At 41.1% G+C, this 24,341-nt stretch overlaps 1 protein-coding gene across 1 annotated transcript; it reads left to right on the top strand.

Moving 5' to 3' along the window:
* Positions 1 to 386: 386 nt before the first annotated feature.
* Positions 387 to 23,898, top strand: ALDH6A1 (aldehyde dehydrogenase 6 family member A1). Its single transcript, XM_030319546.2, has 12 exons — positions 387 to 525; positions 8,842 to 8,898; positions 10,653 to 10,727; positions 10,902 to 11,063; positions 11,270 to 11,348; positions 11,764 to 12,066; positions 13,048 to 13,169; positions 15,390 to 15,579; positions 15,775 to 15,956; positions 17,602 to 17,781; positions 18,049 to 18,147; positions 21,856 to 23,898. The coding sequence occupies exons 1-12, from the start codon at positions 475 to 477 to the stop codon at positions 21,958 to 21,960; spliced, it is 1,605 nt and encodes a 534-aa protein (XP_030175406.1). The 5' UTR covers positions 387 to 474; the 3' UTR covers positions 21,961 to 23,898.
* The last annotated feature ends 443 nt before the right edge of the window (positions 23,899 to 24,341 follow it).

Raw genomic sequence — 24,341 nt, 5'->3', positions numbered from 1 at the left:
CATAGGCAAGCTTTGCCTAGCCCCGCCTCCAGTGCTGGCCACACCCCCTCGCGCAGTGGATGAGGTGCGGCGACTGCAAAGTTCTTGAAGGGTCTTATTTACTTTCTTCGGTGAGGGGGTGGGACCGCCGTCGTACCTGTGGCCAATCGGGGTTCCCGTTTAGGGGGCGTCTTCTCCGTGTGCTCAATACAGAGTACACAAGTCAGTGGCGACTTTCCTACCTCGGCCAACCGAATTTTCTGAGCTGGGAGGGGGCTAGGGCTCTTCCACTTCGGACCAATCGCGTATCCCCAAGACCGGGACTGAGAGGAGTGCAGTAAGGTGTTAGGGTGCGTGATTGGCTAGAGGAAATAGTCTTCTCCACCAATGAGGAAGTGCGGCAGGCTGGGAGGGCTGGGCCTGGCAGCGGTGGCGCTTCTAGGGAGTCACCCGCAGTAGGGGCTCGTGGAGGCCGACTGCAAGCAGCTGAGGACCATGGCGGCGGCGGTGGCGGCGGCGGCAGCAGTGCGGACCCGGATCCTGCAGGCGAGTGAGGGTGCTACCGAGGGACGGCGAAGCTAGGAATTGGGTCCTTTCCGTCCACTCTCTGAGCCAACCCCTTCTTAGCCGACCTTCCAGTTCCCACCCGGCGCGTGAGGCCTTGTCCCAGTCTTCACTTATCCGCCCTCGTTGGATCCTGGACTGTCCCCCCTGGCTCTCTGCCCTTTTACTCTGGAGGCTCTCCCTTTCTGTCTCTGGCGCACTCTCCTCCCCCCAGCCCTGTCCTTTCCTGCAGTCGCTCACTTGCCCTCACTTACTTTGGTCCACTCACCGTGTTTCCTTTTCACCTCTGTGCCAGTCACCTCTCTCACCTTATTTTCCAGAAACTCCCTTTTCTGGTCACCTTTCTTAGAGCTCTTTCTCCTGCTCAGAGCGACCAGATTGTTCCCTTCCCCCCACCCTACTTCACTGTCTGTAATCCGTGGTAAAGGAAGCACAGGAGGGGGAGGGTCCGTGAATGAACTTTGAATATCCTTCTAGAAGATGTACACTAGGTTTTCCCCAAAGCAGTTATTTGCTGAGCTGTTTAACCTAGCTATGGCTCTTTGTTTTTTCCACAGGCTGTAGGCTGTCCCTTTTCTTGCCAAGAGTTTCATTTAAACTTTTAGCAAAGTTACAGTATTCTTGGTGGTGGTAAATAAGGACACATAGTTATACTACCAGATGTTCCAAGCATATGCAAGGGACTAAACATCTAAAAAAAAGTGATAGAAAATGAGGTGATAAACAACTCTAGAATGGGTGGTAGAAAATAAACAAGAAGTGTTAATTCCAAGGTCCTAACCCAAAGTCAGCTTTGAGTGTGCTCACACAACCTCACACTTGTCCATGGTGGGGATTGGGTCCGTTCTGCATGCCTGAGGGTGGTTTCTAACTCTGTTCATAGCCTTTCCCCAGTTTTCACAACCCAGCGAGTACTTAGGCAAGGTTTACTGCAGGCAAAGTTTCTCCAACCTACAAGAAACAGCTTTGCCCTTCTTACTTGTTACACCCAGCCTGGGAACTTCTTCCTCTATATTGCTGGGCTTTTAGGTAATATTAGCACTTACCAGGTTGCATTGAGTTCTACTGCAGAAACTTAATGCATTTTTTAAATTCTTAGCAAAGTCAGTAAAGGTTCATGTTTAAATGCTTTTTCACGGGACAGTGAGGAGAATGGGCCGGAAAAGTTTGTCAGATAGTCTGGCTTCACTCATCTATTTCTTGCTGTGATCCTAGTTGTTTTTCTAGAACCTTTTTTTATAGTAGGGATACAAAGTTTCTACCCTATAATTTCCATTACCAATTTATCCTTGAAATCTTTTACTAAAATTGGTTTTTTCCTTTGCTTCCCCACCATCACAGTGAGTCATTGATGGCCTTAAGAAGGTATTTTGTGCTTTGAATCAAGGAGAGGAATCTCCCTTTCTATGCACTTTATTTTGGAAACAGACACTATTTTCTGATTCATTTGAAGAAACTTCCGAGTTGACCTGGAAAAGAACATAAACAGTAATTCTTAGCCAAAGAGGAGTTACTATAACATGAAACTTTGATAAAGAGTAGTCTAGGAGCGCCTGGATGTCTCAGTTGGTTGAACATCCAACTCTTGATTTCAACTCAGGTCATGATCCCAGGGTCGTGGGATTAAGCCCTGCATTGGGCTCCATGCTGACTGTGGAACCTACTTAAGATTCTGTTTTTCTCTCCCTTGACCCCTCTCCCCTGCTTGTGCTCCTCTCTCTCTAACTCTCTCAAACTGGAAAAAAAAAAAAAAAAAAAAAAGGTAGTCTAGATTCTGGGGGTCATGAATTTCAGAGGATCATCAAAAAGGTCTGTAAAGGAAAGAGTTGGTGTTTTCAGTAATTTTTTTAAAGTTTATTTTGAGAGAGAGTATGTGTGGGAGGGCCAGAGAAAGAGGAGGCGAGAGAGAGAGAGAGAGAGAGAGAGAGAGAGAGAGAATGAATCCCAAGCAGGCTCCCTGCTTTCAGCACAAAGCCCAATGCGGGGCTCGAACTCATGAACCACAAGACTGTGACCTAAGCCAAAGTTGGATGCTTAACTGACTGAGCCACCCAGGTGCCCTTGTTTTCAGTAATTTTAAGTATAGATAGTCCTTGATGTTCAATGGTTCAACTTAAGACTTAAAAAAATTTTTTAATCACAAAAAAATTTTTAACATTTATTTTTGGGAGACAGAAAGAGAGACAGAGTGTGAGTGAGTGAGGGAGGGGAAGAGAGAGAGGGAGACACTGAATCCAAAGCAGGTTCCAGGCTCTGAGCTGTCAGCACAGAGCGCGGCCTGGGGCTCAAACCCACAAACCATGAGATCGTGACCTGAGCCGAAGTCCTACACTTAACCAACTGAGCCACCCAGGCACCCCGACTATTTTTTTTTAATTTATTTTGAGACAGAGAGTGTGTGAGTAGAGGAGGGGCAGAGAGAGAGAAAGAGGGAGGGAGGGAATTTGAAGCAGGCTCTGCAGGGTCAGCACAGAGCTGTCCTTGGGGTTCGAACCCACAAAACTGTGAGATCATGACCTGAGCCAAAATGAAGAGTCAGACGCTTTACCAACTAAGCCACCAGGCACCCCAGCTTGAGACTTTTTGACTGTACAATGGTGTGAAAGCAATATGCATTCAGTAGAAACCGTACTTCCAAGTTTTGAATTTTTATCGTCCCCACCCCCCAGCAAAATGCAGTATGAGACTTTTGAGGAATGCTGGGCAGCAGCAGGGAGTCACAGCTCTCTATCAGCCACATGATCACGAGGTTAAACAACTGATACACTTAAAGCATTCTGTACCCATACAATCATTCTGGTTTTCACTTTCAGAACAGCATTCAGTAAATTACATGAGATATTCAACACTTTTTTATGAAATAGTCTTTGTGTTAGATGATTTTGTAGAACTGTAGGCTAATGTAAGTGTTCCGAGCACATTTAATGTAGGCTAGGCTAAGCTATGATGTTCTTTTGGTGGGTTAGATATATTAAATGTATTTTCAACTTATGATGGGTTTAGCATATTCAGAGGTAAAGAAAACCAGTCTTTTTTGTTTTGAAGTTTATTTATTTATTTTGAGAGAGACAGAGACAGCACGAGCAGGGGAGGGGCAGAAAGATAGGGAGAGAGAGAATCTCAAGCAGCCTCCACGCTGCCAGTGCAAAGCCCAATGTGGGACTCAAACTCATGATCTGTGAGGTCATGACCTGAGCCAAAATCAGCAGTCAGGACTTAATTGACTGAGCCATCCAGACCCCCCCAAGAAAACCAGTCTTAAAGACACTCAGTGGCTTGCCTCGGTGATGTGGTTTAAAGAGTACAGACTTCACAGTCATGCTTGCATTCTATCCTAGCAACACCACTTTTTAGTTTCAAGAATATTTGTGAAGATTGGAATTCATGAATATAATGAAATAAATACCTGACACTTAAGCCGATCCAGTATCTCCCAACTAGTGACTGATGGGGCTGAGAATTCAGGACCTAAGTCTTGGTATCTCTTTCTATGTCAGGTACTGTCCCCAGGCTTTGGGAAAGGAGAGATTAAGTAAGACACACACTGTAGGCTCCCCTATTGTAATGCAATAGTAAGCACTAACAGTAGGAGTGCACAGAGTACTACAGGGGTGTAGGGAAACTATCTCATACTCAATCTGTACAATTCAGGAAAAAAATCCAGGAGTTGGCTCCAGCTTGAGTTTTGCAAGACTAGCAGGCCTTCAGCCAAGGGGAAAGGGAGTGACTGATAAAGGAAACAAGTATGAGGTAGACATCTAGAGAGGAAGAATTTTGGTGTGACTGGAAGCAGGATAGTTTAACAACAGTGGTAATGAATGTTTTTTCAGGAAATGAAGAAAAGATAGGAGATCCAACCCATCAAAAATTATGTGCTAATGTTTTATTATGCCAGATGCAATGCCTTTTATGCCCTCTTGACAGCAAGGAGGCTGTGTGCAAGTAAAAAAATAAAACTAAGTGGCCTAGCATCCTCAAGTTGACTGATCTGTGTATTTTCTGCCCTGTAAGAGAGTAAACATGAAACATGATGAATACCAAATGATTGCTTGGCCAGTACTCAATTTTTCATTCTGCAAATGTATTAATGAATGCTTACTCTATTCCAGGAACAATGCCAGGAGCTGAGGACACAGCCATCTAGTGACCTAAGGGGAAAGAGACTTAATAATTAAACAATCTGTTATTCCATAATATGATATAAGAAATGGAGGAAGTTAGGTGTTGTAAGAGCTGTATAATGAGGTGCTTGACCTAAACTTGAGATTGTGACTTTAAAAGCTTCTGACTCTATTTCCCCTCTCACTCTCAGAAGTTAACGTTTTTTTTTTCCTACTTCAAAGGCAATAGAAACCGTCAGTTGAGAACTTCCTCAACTTCCTACTGGCAAACATAAAACTGATCTTCACTGATACCTAAAGTGATGGCTAAGTAGGGAGATAAGAAATAGGAGTGAGTCAAGCAAACAGAATTCCATGCAAGAAGGAGCAGCATGTATATAGGCAAAAAGAGCACAAAACATGTTCCAAATGCCTAGAACATAGACAGCAAGGAGGAAAGTGGCAAGCTATGAAAAGTAAAGATGCCATGGGAAGTCTTCTAAGCAACATCAAGATTAGCCTTTAAGAACAGTGGAAAGCCATTGGAGCTTTTTAAACAAGGGAGTGATCTGCCCAGATTTGTGTTTTATAAAGCCCCTCTGGCATGGGAGAGGAAGATAGATTCAGAAAGCTTAAAACTGGAGTCTGGGAGACCTGTAAGGAAACAGTTACTGAAGTCCAGGTAAGAGACAGTGATGGTATAGACTGTAGTGATGGCAGGCAGCATAGAGAAAAAAAGGCTGTGTTCCAGAGACTTCTAGGAGGACCGATTGCCAGGATTTGATTCACTGTGGAGAGAGAGGGAGGAGTTAGGGTGACATGCTGGTTTTTTCTTGGGCAACAAGGTGAATAGTGGTCCCCTTCACTGAAAAGCAGGATATAGAAAGCAGAGCAGCTTGGTGAGAGGAAGATGAGGAGTTCAGCTTTCTCAATATGTACCTAAATAACATCCACATAGAGGTGTGGTGAAGACAATTAGGTAGCTATTATCTGAAGAGGAAGCTGGCTAAGAACTAGATTTGGGCATCATCAGAATCTAGATAATCAAGCTACAGGAGTTGATGAAATCACCTGAGGAGAATGTGCAGAATGAGAAAAGAAGGCCTAGGACCAAGTCTTGAGGAAATGGAGTTGTTAGTGGCCAGGGAGCAGAGGATGATATCAGGACATACTGAAGATTGGTGAAAAGGGCAGGAAAAGGTTAAGTACAGAAGAACTGGGAAGAGCCCATGGGATGTAGGAAGTCACTGGTGTTTAGTCATGAAGGTTGGAGTAGATTGAAGGGTTAGCGGGAAATGAGGAAATAAAGGTAATTAGTATAGAGAATCCTTGCTATTGGATGGAGAGAGGTTTAAGTTTCAGAAAAGAAAGGATCATTGGTAGAGGTGTCTGGGGTAGTGGGAAAAGTTGGCTTTAGAGAACAGGCGCAGAGATTAGCCTTCAGTTGGAGGACAGGTGCCTCATTGGTCAGTCCATAGATACTTGTTGTACGCTTCAGTCTCCCAGTCACTTTGTCCCCACAGAGCTTGTGATTGTGATTGACTATCTTCTCCCTTATATAAGGGAGCTATCTTCTCCCTTATAAGCGAAAAGGAGGGAAAAAGGATGGGTATAGGTCAGTTTTGTAGGGTTGCTAGTAGGAAGTCGAAGTTCTCATCTGATGGTTTCTGTTCCCTCTGAAGTAGGAAAAACAAAGGTCAGCTTTTGAGAATGAGAGAGGAAGCAGCAAGGTTGGAAGTTTTAAGAGAATAAGTTTTGAAATAGCAAGGAGTAAGAACAACTAAGTAGTGAGAAGACAGAGTTGTGGCAAGGAGAAAAGACATAATAGTGAGGAGATAAGAGAAGTTTCCAAATAGCAAGGAGTCACAGCAAAAAGTATTTATAATAATATAATAGTAACGTTGAATGAGCACCAACAACTTGCTTTTTCTATATCTGGACAATCTTGATCACAATAACTGTAAAGTAGGTGAACAAGACAGATGCAGTGCCTACCTTCATGGAACTCAAGTCTTTTGGGCAACAGACAAGTAACCAGGCAACTACAGCACAGACAGATAAACCTGATAGGGGAAGTACTGGCTGCTATGGGAGTCCAAAAAGGGACACCTAACCAAGTCTTGGTTGGGGGCAGTCAGCCACCCAGTAGACCTTTCATTTGTTCCATAGATACTTATTAAACACCTCCTATGTACGAGGTACCATGTTGATGTTGGGAACATGCCTATAAATAAAACATGGTGGGCTCTAGAAGAGTGTGGATGGTTTGAAATAATTTTTGTGGGGAATGGGAGAGGAAGTAAGATGAGGCATTTGGAAGAATCTTCTGCTGGCCCAAAGGACTGGCACCCTTTCCCCTAGATAGTACTGCAGGAACACAAACAAATTCTTGCATTTCATGCAGCCCCAAACCCTTTGAGTAACATGTCTGTCTTCTGGGGTGCCTGGGTGGCTCAGTCAGTTGAGTGCCGACTTTGGCTCACATCATGATCTCATGGTTCACGAGTTCGAGCCCCGTGTGGGGCTCTGTGCTGACAGCTTGGAGCCTGAAACCTGCTTTGGATTCTGTGTCTCCCTCTCTGTGCTCCCCCCCTGCTCACACTCTGTCTCTCAAAAATAAATAAATGTTAAAAATAAAAAGTAAAAACATGTCTGTCTTCAGACAAGATAAAAGATTTTTAGAATACAGTTTTCCTCTACTTCCCATTCCTAATTGACTTGAATATTTCTTAAATCAACTTCTATAGCATATATACAAATGAAGTTATTTTATTGTAACTGGCCCCTCTCCCCAATTTGCTGATTATACCCTATCAAATGTTACCTATACAACACATTCTTTTCCTATAAGGTACATGTGGCATTTTTTAAACAAGTTTATTGCAATAAAATTGACATAAACTCTACATATTTAAAGTATACCATTTGATAAGTTTTATATTCGTGGTTTTTTTTTTAAGTTTATTTATTTTGAGAGAGAGAAAGCACAGGAGTAGGGGAGGGACAGAGAGAGAGAAGGAGAGAGAATCCCAAGCAGGCTTTGCACCATCATCATGGAGCCTGATGTGGGGCTCAAACTCACAAACCAAGAGATCATGACCTGAGCCAAAACCAAGAGCCAGATGCTTAACTGACTGAGCCACCCAGGCACCCCAAGTTTTATATTTATATACACCTGTGGAAATATCACATTCAAGATAATGGGCATATCTGTCACCCCAAAAAGTTACCTTCCTATCCCATCTTCACTTCCTCCATCATCCCCAGGCAACCACTGATCTGCTTTCTAACACTATAGATTAGTTTGCATTTTCTAGTTTTATATAAATGAGATCATAAAGTGTATACTGTTTGCATGTCTGACTTCTTTTACCCAGTATAATTGCTATAGTTAGCCAGTTTACCCAGTTATAATTGCTATAGTTGCTACATGTGTAATAGTTCTTTTCATTGCTGAGTACTATTCCAATGTATGGATATACCACATTAGTTTCCCTATTCACCCATCCAATGGTGGACATTTTGGTTATTGCTAAGTTTGGGGCTTTCACAAAGCTGCTATAAACATTTACGTTCAAGTATTTATATGGGCATGTAAATACTTACACTTACATTTGACACTTGGTTATATGCTATCTTATATTCGACACCGATTGTGTTGGATACCATTTAAGAGTTTTCATATTGTTAAGATTTGTGGTGACTACATTTTCCAGGCCAAAAATTAGGAAAATATGGTCCAATAAAAAAACTTTTTTTAAGTTTCTTTATTTTGAGAGGGAGAGAGAGAGCAAGCAGGGGAGGGGCAGAGAGACAGGGAGAGAGAATTCCAAGCAGGCTCCGCACTGTCAGCATAGAGCCCAATGTGGGGCTCGAACCCATGAACCGTGACATCATGACCTGAGCTAAAGTCAAGAGTTGGACATTTCACTGACTGAGCCACCAAAACTTTTTAAATCAGGACTTCCCTGGACACTGAGGACATGATCATTATGGTTTATTATTTTCTCATAGTTTGCCGTACCTCATCGTCTGTTATCTTTTCTCCTTAAAGACTATATGACCCTTGGGAGCAAACACCAAATCATTTTTCGTATGCCCATAGTAACTAGTGTAATGTTAAGCATATGGTAGCCATTCCAAGTTTTAATAATCTTCTGCTCTCATTTATCAAAATAATCATTCTTTTACCTCACAGGTCTCTTCCAAGGTGAATTCCACTTGGTATCCAGCATCCTCCTTTTCTTCTTCAGTGGTAAGTTTATTGGATACTAAAGTTTTACTTCTGAGAAGGAATACAGTATAATTTTGGGGTATTCCCATTTATCTTCTTTATATTATTGTGATCAGAGTATATGTGAAACCTTCTATCTTGGTTTTCTTATCTAAATTCTGTTAATTATATGTCATAAGCATTTTCAGTATTGCAAGATGCTCTTTATAGCTGTGATTTTTTTTAATTTTCAAAATGTTTTATTTTTATTTTTGAGTGAGAGAGAGATAGAGCATGAGCAGGGGAGGGGCAGAGATACAGAGACACAGAATCCGAAACAGGTTCCAGGCTCTGAGCTGTCAGCACAGAGCCCAACACGGGGCTTGAACTCGCAAACCACAAGATTGTGACCTGAGCCAAAGTCGAATGCTTAACTGACTGGGCCACACAGGTCCCATATAGCTATGATTTTTTTTTTTTTTTTTTTTTTTGGTTATTTTTGAGAGAGATAGAGAGAGAGGGATCATGTGAGCAGGGGAGGGGCAGAGAGAGAGGGAGACAGAGGATCCAAAGCCGGCCCTGTGTTGTCAGCACAGAGCCCAATGCGGGGCTCAAACCGACGAACCCACAAACTGCGAGATCATGACCCGAGCTGAAGTCAGATGCCCAACCAACTGAGCCACTCAGGCGCCCCTACAGTTATGATTTTTATAGCTGCATAATATTCCATCAAGTATATGTAGCCTGAATTAACTAAAAATTTTCCCATATAACACCTAAACTGATTGACTTTTTCAATATTATAAAACAAACATTTATTTATATAGTTTTTTCCTTCTTTTAGATTATTGTCCTTCTGAGGCAGGATTACTATGTCAAAAAATACAAACATTTTCATGGCTTCTAGAGGGTTTATTGATCCTACCAGATAGTTGTCCTCTTCTTCACAATCTTTAAAGTTGCTTTCATAGAATTGTCAGCCATTTGCAGTACCTAAAATCTAACACATAAGGACAGGTGCTCGAAATCCTTTCTATTTAAAAGCGTGCACAGGGGCGCCTGGGTGGCGCAGTCGGTTAAGCGTCCGACTTCAGCCAGGTCACGATCTCGCGGTCCGTGAGTTCGAGCCCCGCGTCGGGCTCTGGGCTGATGGCTCAGAGCCTGGAGCCTGTTTCCGATTCTGTGTCTCCCTCTCTCTCTGCCCCTCCCCCGTTCACGCTCTGTCTCTCTCTGTCCCAAAAATAAATAAATGTTGAAAAAAAAAAAAATTAAAAAAAAAAAAAAAGCGTGCACACACTATAACATAGTAGTCCTTCGCCTTTTTTGGTCCACAGCCTCCTTTGAAAATTTAATGTAAGGAAGCTACTTCTCAGAAAAACCACACACAGAGGGGTGCCTGGGTAGCTCAGTCGGTTAAGTGTCTGACTTCGGCTCTAGTCTTTTAATCATAAATGTAATTCATGCTCATGGTGACATGACAAAAAGTCAGCTGGGTGAACAAGTCAACTAGCTAATCTTTGTTAATACAGAATCTGCTGCTTTTTCAGTCGATGCTTCACAGCAACATAAAGTTCCACTGTGTGATTAGCAGGGACTTTTCCTCAGAGAAATCACAGTATTGAGAGGCTCGGCCACATCTTAATGAACACCATAGACAAGTACATTGTGTATCTCTTTCTTAGTGTTAGCATTTCTAGAGAACAGAAGATTCACTATCAACCCTGAATTCCTTCCTCTTTGTGAAAGGGAGAGGAACAATTCACTAATACAAGTTTTGTGGGGTTTTTATTTTCCAGCCAACTGTAAAGCTCTTCATTGATGGGAAATTTGTTGAATCCAAAAGTGACAAATGGATTGACATCCACAACCCAGTAAGCAAAGCTACTTTGGGATTTAAACTGACTAGCCTAGAATTCTGGGAACGTGGTGGGAAATTAGGGACTTGGGTGTTTGTCGTGAAGTACATAGTGCTGCCTCTATGACTAGGTGAAAAATGGACAAGGCAGGCAAGGGGCAAAATACGATGTGCTGCTCTTTCCCATCAGGCCACCAATGAGGTCATTGGTCATGTTCCTCTGGCCACCAAGGCCGAAATGGACACGGCTGTTGCTTCCTGCAAACGTGCTTTTCCCGCATGGGCGGACACTTCAGTATTAAGCCGCCAGCAGATCCTGCTCCGCTATCAACAACTCATTAAAGAAAACTTGGTAAGAAATCAGAATGGTATTATTTTCCAAGCTGTTGCCTAGGATGCAGAAGGCCTTTTAGCTGCCCTTGTAACTCTACAATGCAGAGACATAGATCATGGCTCTCTCCCTTATACTACTTCTCCCCCAGTTTTGTTCTTCTTTGGCTACCTAAGAACTAAAAGGAGGCACATCTTTGCCTTGGTTTCTGTGTGTGTTTTCTCTAGAAAGAAATCGCCAAGTTAATCACGTTGGAACAAGGGAAGACCCTTGCTGATGCTGAAGGAGATGTATTCCGAGGCCTTCGTAAGCTGGGAGTCCCTCTCGGGGAGTTCAGGAACCCTTTGGGAAGGAGCAAAGGAAGATGGGAGGCAAAGATCTCAGAACGGGAGGTTGCTTCTTCCATGTAGATTTTCCTATCCCATGATCTTTTTTAATACTTGTGGAAAATGGCAATACTTCTTAGGTACCTATGGGATCAGTTTATTTCATTTATTTTACTTGATCGTTCAGTAGGTATATGCATTTCACTGTCTTTTTTTTTTTTTTTTTCCTATTTGGAGAATCTCATTTTGCTCAGCCCCTTCACATGGACGGGCAAGTCGATCTTTCTGCCGTGTCATTGGCATGAGCCATTCTCTGTCTCAGGGATGACTAGAGCAGGACAAAGCTAAGTAGTGCCCGGTGGAGAGCTGGTGGTCTGACTGCTTCTCTGTTGCAGAGGTGGTTGAGCATGCCTGCAGTGTAACATCCCTCCTGCTGGGAGAGACTATGCCATCCATCACCAAAGACATGGACCTTTATTCCTACCGTCTGCCTCTGGGGGTATGCGCGGGCATTGCTCCATTCAATTTTCCTGCCATGATCCCCCTGTGGATGTTTCCAATGGCCATAGTGTGTGGAAATACCTTCCTACTGAAACCATCAGAGCGAGTTCCTGGAGCAAGCATGCTTCTTGCTAAGTTGTTCCAGGACTCTGGTGCCCCAGATGGAACACTAAATATCATCCATGGACAACATGAAGGTAACTGCTCTTCTGTACATGGCACTTAATCTGGCTACCAAAAAAAATCAAGGTGTTGAGTGGTGAAGGAATATTTTAGGATGAGGAACCTAGGGAGGAAGGGATTTACTGATAGTAACCTCCATGTTTGAAGGTAATGTTTGTTGACTGCCATCCCTGTATGCTAAGGAAACTGACTGGGGAGTAGCAGTGCTTCTGGCCCTACAGAATACATTGGGACAAAGAAATATGGATTAGGTCAAGACAAAAGAGATAGAAGAGAATGTTTTCAGTTCGATACTGAAAAATTTATAGACCTCAGAGAGACTGAAGGCCTTCTAATTCACATAGTAATAGCTAACACTTAAAAAGCACTACTGTGTTTCAGGCAGTTTCTAGTGCTTTTCATATATTATCTCATTTAATCTTTATAACAATCCTTTAAGGAGTGTTATAAATAATCCTTAGGTTTATGAAACCTATAAACAGTAGATACTGTTGTTTTTCCATTTTACAGGTAAGGAAACTGAGGCTTAATGAAATGAAGTCATTTGCTAGAAACAATCAAAGCCAGACTGTCAGTACCCAGGAAAACTCTGGTTTTTACTTTTAAATCATGCTATATTGCTGCTCACATGACAGCACAGTAGTATCTGAGAGTCCCAGTATATAGTAACAGTTAAAGAAATATCACATTCTTAAAGGATAAAAGGAAGAGTTGAGTATTAAAAGGCTGCTATTTTGGAGGAAAACAGGAGTTGTAGCCTTTGGAGTTAGAAGTAGGTATAACAAATGAGAAAAATAATGAAAGGGAAGAGGCTATAGAAATAGTAGTTTAAAGAATTTAAGAGAAAGGAAAGAACTTCAAAATGGGAATCAAAACTAGAAAAATAGAAGTATAGAAACTTCTCATTCATAGCAATGGAAAAAGGCAAATTTGCCATGTTGAGAAGCCCACGGCCATTTGCTCCTTTGTGGTAATCATTTCTTTTCTTCTTAAAGCTGTAAACTTTATTTGTGATCATCCGGATATCAAAGCAATCAGCTTTGTGGGATCCAACCAGGCAGGAGAGTACATCTTCGAGAGAGGGTCAAGACATGGCAAGAGAGTTCAAGCCAATATGGTGACTTCTTATTCGTTTTTCCCCCCAAATCTGTTATATGTATTAAAATTACAGGGGTTCCCCAAGTGGCTCAGTCAGTTGAGCGTCTGACTCTTAATTTCTGCTCAGGTCATGATCTCACGGTCGTGAGATTGAGCCCTGTGTCAGGCTTTACACTGCTAGCATGGAGCCTGCTTGGGATTCTCTCTCTCCCTCTCTCTCTGCCCCTCCCCTGCTCATTCTCTCTCTCTTTCTCAAAATAAATAAACTTTAAAAAATAATAATAAAATTACCTACAAACAGCCCTTCAGCCGAGGCATTACTATCCCACTGTCATGCCAATGTGTCTTATTCCCATTTCATCCTGAATGTCTTCCTTTTAACCATGAACCTGGTAATGATTTTTATCCTAAGCCACTTTAATTACTTTTTATCTTAGACACTTTATCTTGGTGACAAAGAGCACCTTTCTCATTAAGAATGTTATTCAAATTCTTTGGCTTTAGCAGTAGCAGCTGAATTCTAGTTCTGGCCTTGTTTCTTCCTTCATACCTTTCTAGCCCTTTCTCCTTCCTTCCATTCAACACATATCCCAACTACTATAATGTCAGATATGCTCTTCCTAAGAGTCCATGCTATCTAAGGTACTAGAAGGAGCCAAATACCCTGTATGTGAGTATGGTTTACTTGTTTGCGTAGTTTTACTATTCTCTTACTAGCTCCTTGCCAAGTACATAGTAATTCTTTGATACTAAATGTAAATCCAGTTGCCTCTTTCTCACCCTTTGGTTAATGTTGCAGAAAGGACAGCCACCTATGCACAGGCCTAGGAACAGTTCCTGATATGCTCACTTATTTCTTTTCCTGGTGAATGTGTTTTGGCCAATTTGACTTAAGCCACTCCCATCTCATTACATATTTATTGAGTTTATTCTGTGTCTAACAGTATATTATGTGTAATGGGATAAAATTAAATAGCAAACATGGTATCCATGCACTCAACTATAGTTGTACAGTAGTCACCCCTAATCTGTGGGGGATGCCTTCTAAGACCCCCAGTGGATCCCTGAAACTGTGGATAGTACTGAACTCCATATATACTATATTTTTCCTATAAATACATGTCAATGATAAATTTTAATTTATAAATTAGGCACAAAGATTAATAATAACTAATAATAAAATAGAATTTTAACAATACACTATAATAATATGGTCTCTTGATGGGGCACCTGGGTGGCTCAGTTGGTTAGGCGACTGACTTCGGCACGGTCATGATCTCACAGTTCGTGAGTTCGAGCCCCGCGTCGGGCTCTGTGCTGATAGCTCAGAGCCTGGAGTCTACTTCAGATTCTGTGTCTCCCCCTCTCTCTACCCCTCCCCTACTCACACTCTGTGTCACTCTGTCTCTCAATAATAAATAAACGTTAAAAAAATGTTTTTAATAATATGGTCTCTTGAGCTATCATACTTTACTCACCCTTCTTATGACGATGATGTGAGATGATAAAATGCCTACCTTATGAGATGAAGTGAGATGAATGACGTGGGCATTGTGGCAAAGTGTTAGGAGGCATAGTTTCCAGACTTCAGTTGACCTTGGGTGACCGAAACCATGGCAAGTGAAACCCCAGATAAGGGGAGATTACTGTATTTGGAAACATATGTTTAGAAATGACCATGTTATCCTACCTAGTAAAGAAATTTATGAGGCTATGTATCTAGAAGCAAGCCAATTTGGGGAACCTCTTTCCAGAAATGGTGTATCAAGAGGTCCACCTATTTCGCCATTCAGCTGACCACCGGTATTATACTGGCAGCTCTTTGTTCACATTGCGCTTCTTATAGCTGGAAATCCCAGCAGACAATAGACTGTTTCCCGTCTAACTTAGGAAAGAGAAGGGAGTTCTTCTTGGTTCCTGGGTGCAGTATTTAGTCTGTCAGTTTGACTGAATGTGATTATGTGACTGGAGGTTTTGTTTTGTTTTTTTGGTAATGATTTTGATCTAAATAAACATATAACAGCTTATCAGCTAAGAAAGTAGAAAAAAAGTAACCTGGAGACTTACTCTATGCTATCAAGATTTCGCAGTATCAAAATGATAATAAATCTAGCCTCAGAACAACAAAGGGTAAATTCTCTCTTTCCTTAAATTATTTGAAATCTCAGATTTTGCTTAGTTTCTTAGCCTCGTTGTATTTTGCCAAGGAAGATCCATGTACTTTTTGTATTTCCTTTAGGGAGCCAAGAACCATGGAGTAGTCATGCCAGATGCCAATAAGGAGAATACCCTGAACCAGCTGGTTGGGGCAGCCTTTGGAGCTGCTGGTCAGCGCTGCATGGCTCTTTCCACAGCAATCCTTGTAGGAGAAGCTAAGAAGTGGCTGCCAGAGCTGGTGGAGCGTGCCAAAAACCTGAGAGTCAATGCAGGTAATCAGTTACCTGCCTAGCTCCTTTAGACTTTGCATCTGTGGCACTAAGCTCTTGGTTTTAGTGTTGGCTTTGGCCAGTGGGAGTAATCATGTCTACTCTTTAACCATTCCTCTCTTTATAGTGTACTTGTCATAGTTAGCAGTCATAATATATGTTAGTGAAAACATTAAATACTTTTGTGTTGTTTTACAGGAGACCAGCCTGGAGCTGATCTTGGCCCTCTGATCACCCCCCAGGCCAAAGAGCGAGTCTGTAATCTGATTGATAGTGGAACAAAGGAGGGAGCTTCTATCCTCCTTGATGGTCGAAAAATTAAAGTGAAAGGCTATGAAAATGGCAACTTTGTTGGACCAACCATCATCTCAAATGTCAAGGTGAATAACTCTGGCTCATTTATTTCACACATACAAGCACTAAAGGTACCTTGAAGGCTATGGATGGAATCTCATCCCTCCAAATGAAGACATTTAAGGACTGAGACTTCATCTCTTGCCAGGATTAGTCAGTTATTTTATTTAGAGTCTGAATGATCCTCTTATCCTGACACCCAGCCTCCTTCCACTATACTGGTGGTTGGCAGATTTTCCATAAAGGGCTAGATAGTAAACATTTTTGGCTTTGCAAGGATATTCAGTCTGTGTCACAACTACCCACTCTTGGCATTTTAGTGAGAAAGCACATTAACATTATATGGTTGTGTTCCATAGCTTTTATTGGACAATGGAATTTTAATTTTAAGTAATTTTATATGTCATGATTGATTTCTTTTTCAGCCATTTAAAAGACATAAAAACCATTCTTAGCTTGTGAGCTGTACAAAAATAAGCAGCAAGCCACATTCTGCCCACTGGCTATATTTTGCCAACCCTATCTTGTATTTGTTACTTATCTGTTTAATATTAATTTTTCGTTCTGCTCCTTGCTGTCTAGTTTATAGCTATTACAGTGTCTCCATCAACATATTGACCACCCAATATTTACTGAGTACCTACTCTGTGCCCCAAATTTAGCTGTCTCTTCTCCAGAAAGTGAGGAAAGAAAAATAATTGATCTCTCAATTTTTATTTATTAAAACTCCACAAATCTCTCAGCTAAAATTAATGACTAAATTGGGGTGAGGAAGCTTTTTTGAAGTTCCTATGTCCCCACTATACCTACTATAATCCTGAATAATTAAGAATTGAATGTAAGTATAGTAGAAATTATGAAATCTCTTGCCACAGAACCATTGAGGAAAAATCCACTTAATAGCAACAAACACAGCTGACCAGCTACAGTGGTGAAGGATGTTTTGAATGTTTAATGTGACCTGATATCAAAATATAAACGTACAGACTCATTTGGGGAGGCAAGGGAATGAATGAGAATGAATTGTTTATGTTACAGAAAACTTAGTACAGGGTTTCTTTAAACAGAAACACTCTCCTGTGTTATTTTCAATATCTATCTGATTTAGGGGCACCTGGGTGGCTCAGTCCGTTAAGTGTCTGACTTAGGCTCAGGTCACAATCTCACAGTTTGCGGGTTTGAGCCCCGCTTCAGGTTCTGTGCTGACAGCTTGGAGCCTGGAGCCTGCTTTGGATTCCGTGTCTCCCTCTGTCTCTGCCCCTCCCCTGCTCGTGCTCTGTCTCTCTCTCTCAGAAATAAACATTAAACAAAAATTTTATATATATATATATATATTTGATTTATAAAAAATGAATTTTCATGTAACTTTTCATAACAATTGTATAAACAAGTTATACAGGTATAAAAGAGGAAGCTAGTGATGGGTCATGGGACCTAAAAATACAGTGCTCAAAGGGCAGGAGTGTAATTGTAGTTAATAGGAATTTCAAGTTGTTTATATGATTGGTAGCTTCAAAGATGGAACACAGCAAGAAAGGACTTTTTTTTAAAAGGTGGTTTAAAATGAAGAGAGGTTACTAACATGAAAACTGTCCATGTAAACAGTGAGTAATAAAGTACCAGATAAGCCTAAAATACTGACTTCTTTTCTGGATGCATCACTCCTGGAAGCCAACTATGACCTGTTACAAAGAGGAGATTTTTGGTCCAGTTCTTGTGGTTCTGGAGACAGACACTTTGGATGAAGCCATCAAGATTGTAAATGACAATCCATATGGAAATGGAACCGCCATCTTCACCACCAATGGAGCCACTGCTCGGAAATATTCCCACCTGGTGGATGTTGGACAGGTTTGTGAACAGAGTTCTTAGGAGATTCTTGTACTCATATACTGTTTACTATCTAAGGGAAACAGCAAAGTGATCGGTTGCTGCGCCTCTGATTTCCTACAGTGCCCCATTTCTTCCTCAGGAATCGCAGTTCATGGGATACAGGAAGGAATGGGATAGAAGTTGGGGTATTTAAAATCGGTTTGTCTGATGCCAAGCATTTGTGCTTCTAAATGGAAAGTTCCTTTGTTTGAGTCCTTTTATTTATGTGGATTTGTTCTGCTTTAGGTGGGGGTAAATGTCCCTATTCCAGTGCCTTTGCCAATGTTCTCATTCACCGGTTCTCGATCTTCCTTCAGAGGAGACACCAATTTCTATGGCAAACAGGTAACTTTAAGAAAATATTGTTGGGGCGCCTGGGTGGCGCAGTCGGTTAAGCGTCCGACTTCAGCCAGGTCACGATCTCGCGGTCCGTGAGTTCGAGCCCTGCGTCAGGCTCTGGGCGGATGGCTCGGAGCCTGGAGCCTGTTTCCGGTTCTGTGTCTCCCTCTCTCTCTGCCCCTCCCCCGTTCATGCTCTGTCTCTCTCTGTCCCAAAAATAAATAAAAAAACGTTGAAAAAAAAAAAATTTTAAAAAAAAAGAAAATATTGTTTTCCTCTAAGAAACTTTCTTGAATATACTCAGGAACAGGGATTCTGAAAGGAAGGCCCTGACATTAGCTTCTGTTGGGTCATAAGTTGTTCAGCCATGCTTATCAGGATGTTCCCTAGAGAAGATTTAAAATACAACAAAATTTCATCAAAGCTGCTGCTCCCTGACTAACTCAAGGCAGCAAAGTTTTGGGGAAAGAGCATGAGGAAGTCCAAGCCTTTACGTATGTCCTTTCCTCTGAGAGCCTTTCCTCCTGCCTCTCCTCTTTCATCTAAGTCTTAATCATCTGTCTTGTCTAAGTTTGAATCATGGACTGACTCCTCCAGAAAATCACCTCTGACTATCACCACCCCCTTCCTCAGTGCTGGGTTGGGAATGCCCCCATGTCCTCCCACTGCACATTTTTCTCCTGTAAGTTATTCATTTACAAAACACATTTTTAATGTTCATTTATTCTTGAGAGAGAGAAAGAGTGTGAGTGGGGGAGGGGCAGAGAGAGAGAAGGAGACCTAGGATCCGAGGCAGGCTCCAGACTCTGAGCTGTCAGCACAGCCAGACACAGGGCTTGAACTCACGAAATGCAAGCTCATGACCTTAGCCAAAGTTGGGTGCTTAACTGACTGAGCCACCCAGGCACCCCTTCATTTACAAAAATTTTACTGAATACCTTCTTTGTACCAAAACTATTCTAGGCATTATGGATACATTATGAACAACAAAAAAAATAAAGCAGATTTGGCACAGAATGGCCTGGGGTCAAATTCCAGCTTGGCCTGTTATTAATTGCATGACTTTGAGGAATATCCTGTGTCTCAAGTTTCTTATCTATAAAATGAGAATAACAATAGTACTTATATTTCATAAGTTTATTAAGATCAAATCACCATTGTTACCACATCCTTCAGCAGATGCATATTTCCTAAGATGAGGCATGGCAGGTTCAAATAGCAGAAATGGGCTGGGGCACAGAGAGTGAATGAGAAGGAGAGTGGTAAGAGATGAGGTTAGAGAGGCAGGGGGAATCCTGTAGGGCTGTGTAAGCCAAGATAAGAACACATCACATTGTAATTATTTACTTAACTGCAGTACCTTGCACGGAGCAGGTGTCCAAACATGTGTTTAACAAATGGGCTAGTGAAAGTTCTTTGTAACCCCACAGAGATACAGCCATTTTGGAACCTTCAGTAATAAACTACATGTTTTCTATACAGGACTCTCTTTTATACTTTAATTTAAAAAACAAAATTAACAGCATTGCATAGCAGAATGTAACAGTGTGGCCAGCTGGTTAAGAAAACATATTGGGGGACACCTGGTGGCTCAGTCAGTTGAACGGCCAACTTTGGCTCAGGTCATGATCACGAGGTTCATGAGTTCGAGCCCCGCATCAGGCTCACTGGTGTCAGCACAGAGCCCACTTCTGATCCTGTCCCCCTCTCTCTGCCCCTCCCCTGCTCGCTCTCTTTCTATCTCTCAAAAAATAAACATTTAAAAAAAAAAAAGGAAAACATTTTGGTTATTTGGAGGCAGATTATTCAGTTTGCACATTAGTCACAGCTTTTGCATAATCGATTACTTTGATTCTATTAACAAAAATTTCTTTTGAGGGAAGCAGAGTAAAACTATTGCTTTTTTTCTCCCTGTCTTGGTTTAATTACTGTTAAGTCATCCTGGTAAGTGAGGTTTCTTAGAGGCAAAGACTGACCCCATACAGTTGGAAGTCTTAAATTCTTAGGTAATCAAATTGCTATTTTGGGGTGCCTGGGTGGCTCAGTCAGTTAAGCATCTGACTTTTGATTCTGGCTCAGGTCATGATCCCAGAGTCATGAGGTCAAGCCCTGAGTAGGCTCTGCCCTGGCCATGGAGCCTGCTTAAGATTCTTTCTCTCCCAGGGCACCTGAGTGGCTCTGTCAGTTAAGTGTCCAACTTCAGCTCAGATCATGATCTCACAGTTCATGGGTTCGAGCCCATGTCAGGCTCTGTGCTCACAGCTCAGAGCCTGGAGCCTGCTTCAGATTCTGTGTCTCCCTCTCTCTCTGCCCCTCTGCTGCTCATGTTCTTTCTCTCTCTCTCAAAAATAAATAAACATTTAAAAAATTTTTTAAAAATTTCTCTCCCTTGCTTTGCCCCTCCCCCTCAAAATAAATAAATAAATAAAGTTTAAAAAACCGAAAAGCTTAATTTAAAAAAAAGATCCTCTCCCTCTTCCTCTGCCCCTCCCCCCTTCATATTCTCCTTCTCTCAAAAAATTGCTACTTTGTATTCTTCTGGAAAATAGACAAAGAATCATTCTCATAATAAAATGACAACTTTAGTTATATTGAAAGTATATAATAACTCTAAAGCCCTTAATATATATATTAACACAGCCCAGATTTTGTCAAATAATTCTAGAAAAGTATTTTAAAGAAGCTATTGTGGTTTTTTCTAACATCTTTCTAGCTTGCTAGTTTTTTTTTGTGTTAGATCTGCACAGTCTATTCTCCTTTGCTCAAGCCTATTCTTTTTTTTTTTTTTTTAATTTTTTTTTAACATTTATTTAGTTTTGAGACAGAGAGAGACAGAGCATGAACGGGGGAGGGTCAGAGAGAGAGGGAGACACAGAATCTGAAACAGGCTCCAGGCTCTGAGCTGTCAGCACAGAGCCTGACGCGGGGCTCAAACCCATGGACCGTGAGATCATGACCTGAGCCGAAGTTGGACGCTTAACCGACTGAGCTACCCAGGCGCCCCTGCTCAAGCCTATTCTTACAAAATAAACTATATATAAAGCCTTACATATGAATTTTTTTGGTTCACATTACAGGTGCTTTAGAAGTGAATGTGTGTAGTATCAGACAGTTTACTTTAGATTTGTAAGATATTGTGGATTTTACTACTTTAGCATCACTGACAGTTGTCAGAAATGGCCTAATGTGTATTCTATCCCTTCATGCCTTTTTCTTCTTCACAGAAAAGAGAGAAAAACTAACAGTTATTGAACAGCAGTTACTTTGCTAGGACGTTTGAAGGTCATCTCATTTTCCCCTCACAGCGAGGTGAGCCACAGGTCACAGATAAGGCCCAATGTTACATGGCAGTCAATAAGGAGGAGAGGCAGGATTTGAGCCAGGTCCTAATATCTCAGAGCACACATTCAGCTCTAGGAATAGAATGAACTGCAAGTTTAACAGATTACACTGTTCAATTTTTCCATTTAGATCCTCTTGACTAGTTTCAGCATAATGATAGGTAAGGTTTGACTATTTATTTACTATGCCAGGCATTGTGCTAAATGTGTTAAATAGATTATCTCATGAACAATATGTTGGATTTTGGTTGCACCAGCTCCTCAAGTGGCAACATTAGTAACGCTTTACAGCACCTCCTTCAAAAGCTGATTGAAAGAGAAATCATGAAACCCCCAGAAATATATGCTCTTTTTTTTCCTTTGTTCTCTTTAGGGCATCCAATTCTACACTCAGCTAAAGACCATCACTTCTCAGTGGAAAGAAGAAGATGCTACTCTTTCCTCACCTGCCGTAGTCATGCCTACCATGGGCCGTTAGAAACAAGTTTGTTCCAGATTCAGTCCACCCTGAGTAATCTCCCTCTGTTCTTGACCAACTTCATTTGCCAACTTTGCTCAGATCAGATCTCTAGGAATGGAATACCTGGTAATTAAGACCTTTCTCAAGACCATTGGCCCCTGCAAAGTTGTTCTGGGGAGATTCCTAGTCTGACTCAGAAAACAGATTTTCACTTGCTCCTTACTTTGGTTTTTGAGGTAACTGTTGTTAACTCTGAAACACTTATATGGAATGAGATCTTAGGTTATTTTCTAAAAGTTCTCCCCTTTTCTGATGACTTGCGGAAGGGAAGATAGTGTATGTGAAGAAGATCTTCCAATAACTGGAAGAGGACTTCTTGGATGGGGAAACAGGACAGAAATTAATTCACCCTTTGGTTGATCCTCAAACACAGCCCTACATAAATGGCAGTGGGGGAGACCCCTCTGCCAAGCTTTCCTGAGCCTGTCATTTATCCCACACTATGAAGGACATAATCCATTTCTACTTATCCCGTGGTTGTGACAACTGCTTTCTTTTCTGCTAAATGCCACTTTGTCCTAGTGATTCATGACCACTAATTACTAATTCTATCATTGTCACTGTTCCTACTTCTTAAAATCACTTCTCAAGGATACCTCAGTATGTACTGGATAAATCAACTTTTTGTTGTGTGTGCCAAGTGTTAAATTTCACATTTGGCTTCAACAACCATTAATGCTTCAGTCATTAATTCAGATGCAAATGGAGTTTTTTAAGAGAACTATTTCAAAAGGTTTTTAGGGCCAGAAATCAAGGGGTATTCCAGCCATGAAAGTGTGCAAGACTCTTGCCTTAAGTAAGTGTAACCAGGTATTACTTGTTGAATTTTTTATATTGTTCTTTCTTCTTGCTTGCATTTCTCGTTAGTGATAATTTTTAACGAAAGAACTCTTAATGTAGAGTAATTCATTGGTGCCTAAGAAATTTCAAGGCTCTTCATGACATGAAATAGTAAAAAAGAAATGCTTTGACAGATTCTTCTGCAACCATTATATTCAAGTGTCTTTATGCCTTTTCTTTTGGTATAGCTAAACTTTATGTCAGAACAGAAACTGATGAGCTAAAAAAACTGATTCCCAACCGAATCAAGTCTTTTCGGATATAGTTTTTACACAGTGAACTAAGAGACGGCTGCTGGCTCTGATAGAATAGTCTTTGGTCCTCAGCCAGATGATATAGGTCATTTATTTTTTCTGCTCCCTCATGAGTCACTTGGATAATGCTAATCTGCTCCATGGCAGTGATTCAGTGAACTAAGGATATGAAAACTTTGAAAACATTTGTGCACTCTGTGGATTTTAATATTACCACTGCTGGATAGAGTGTCAGAATCTTCAATCGTTTAAGGTGACTGGAACCTTAATAAAATACATTTATGACCCTAATGGGTTTATTGGTTTTTTGGGGTTTTTTTGTTTTTGTTTCTTTTTTTTGGATTTGCCTTCCTAAATATGAGGCAATAAAAATTTATAATTTGATAATAGAATGCCCTTTATTTTCTTTCTACTTATCACAGCTGGCAACTAATAGTGATACCTAATCCAATCCAACAACTATAGGCTGGGTTGAATGAAAGCTCATATTGTCTAAATTCCAACGGGAATTAAATATAATCCCAGAGATTCCTATGTTTTCCTTATATTTAAGGGAAATCACTTTTGTAAAAATACTGACTCATCAGAATTGTGTTGCTCTAATTGGAATCAACTCATTTGTCTAGCTACTTGCTACTCAAAAGAGTTTCTTGTTTCTTATATGGAAAAAAATATGCAGTTATATTCATGCTAATAGCATCTTAAAAATTTAGTGTGGCCTCATTTGAAATTTCTCAGATCCTATGTTGTACTAATTGATTACGAATAACAAATTACAAATAAAAAGCTCTTAAAAAGAAAACCTGGTTTTTTTGTTTTGTTTTTAAATGTTTATTTTTGAGAGAGAGAGAGTGCAAGTGGGGAGGAGCAGACAGAGGGAGACACAGAAACCCAAGCAGGCTCCGCGCTGCCAGCACAGAGCCAGATGTGGGCTCATGAACTGTGAGATCATGACCTGAACCGAAATCAAGAGTTGGACGTTTAACCAACTGGGCCACCCAGGTACCCCTGGCTTTTTGTTTTTAATAATGCCTTCCTACATAATTCCTTTGTCCCTAGCTTATAGGGATTCAGACTTCCCAATTCTGTTCAAAGCCATTATGTTTATTATTCCATAATATGGTCATTATGTTTATTATTACATAAAAGATAGTACATATTTTGGCTAGCCTTTATACTTCACAAGACAATTTATAGGTTTTTCCACATTTACTAAAAGAGGCACAAATGTGCATTTGCATTAAG

This window comes from Lynx canadensis, chromosome B3 (assembly GCF_007474595.2).
Source record: "Lynx canadensis isolate LIC74 chromosome B3, mLynCan4.pri.v2, whole genome shotgun sequence".
NCBI classification, from domain to species: domain Eukaryota; kingdom Metazoa; phylum Chordata; class Mammalia; order Carnivora; family Felidae; genus Lynx; species Lynx canadensis.
This window is presented reverse-complemented; position numbering and strand designations above follow the sequence as displayed.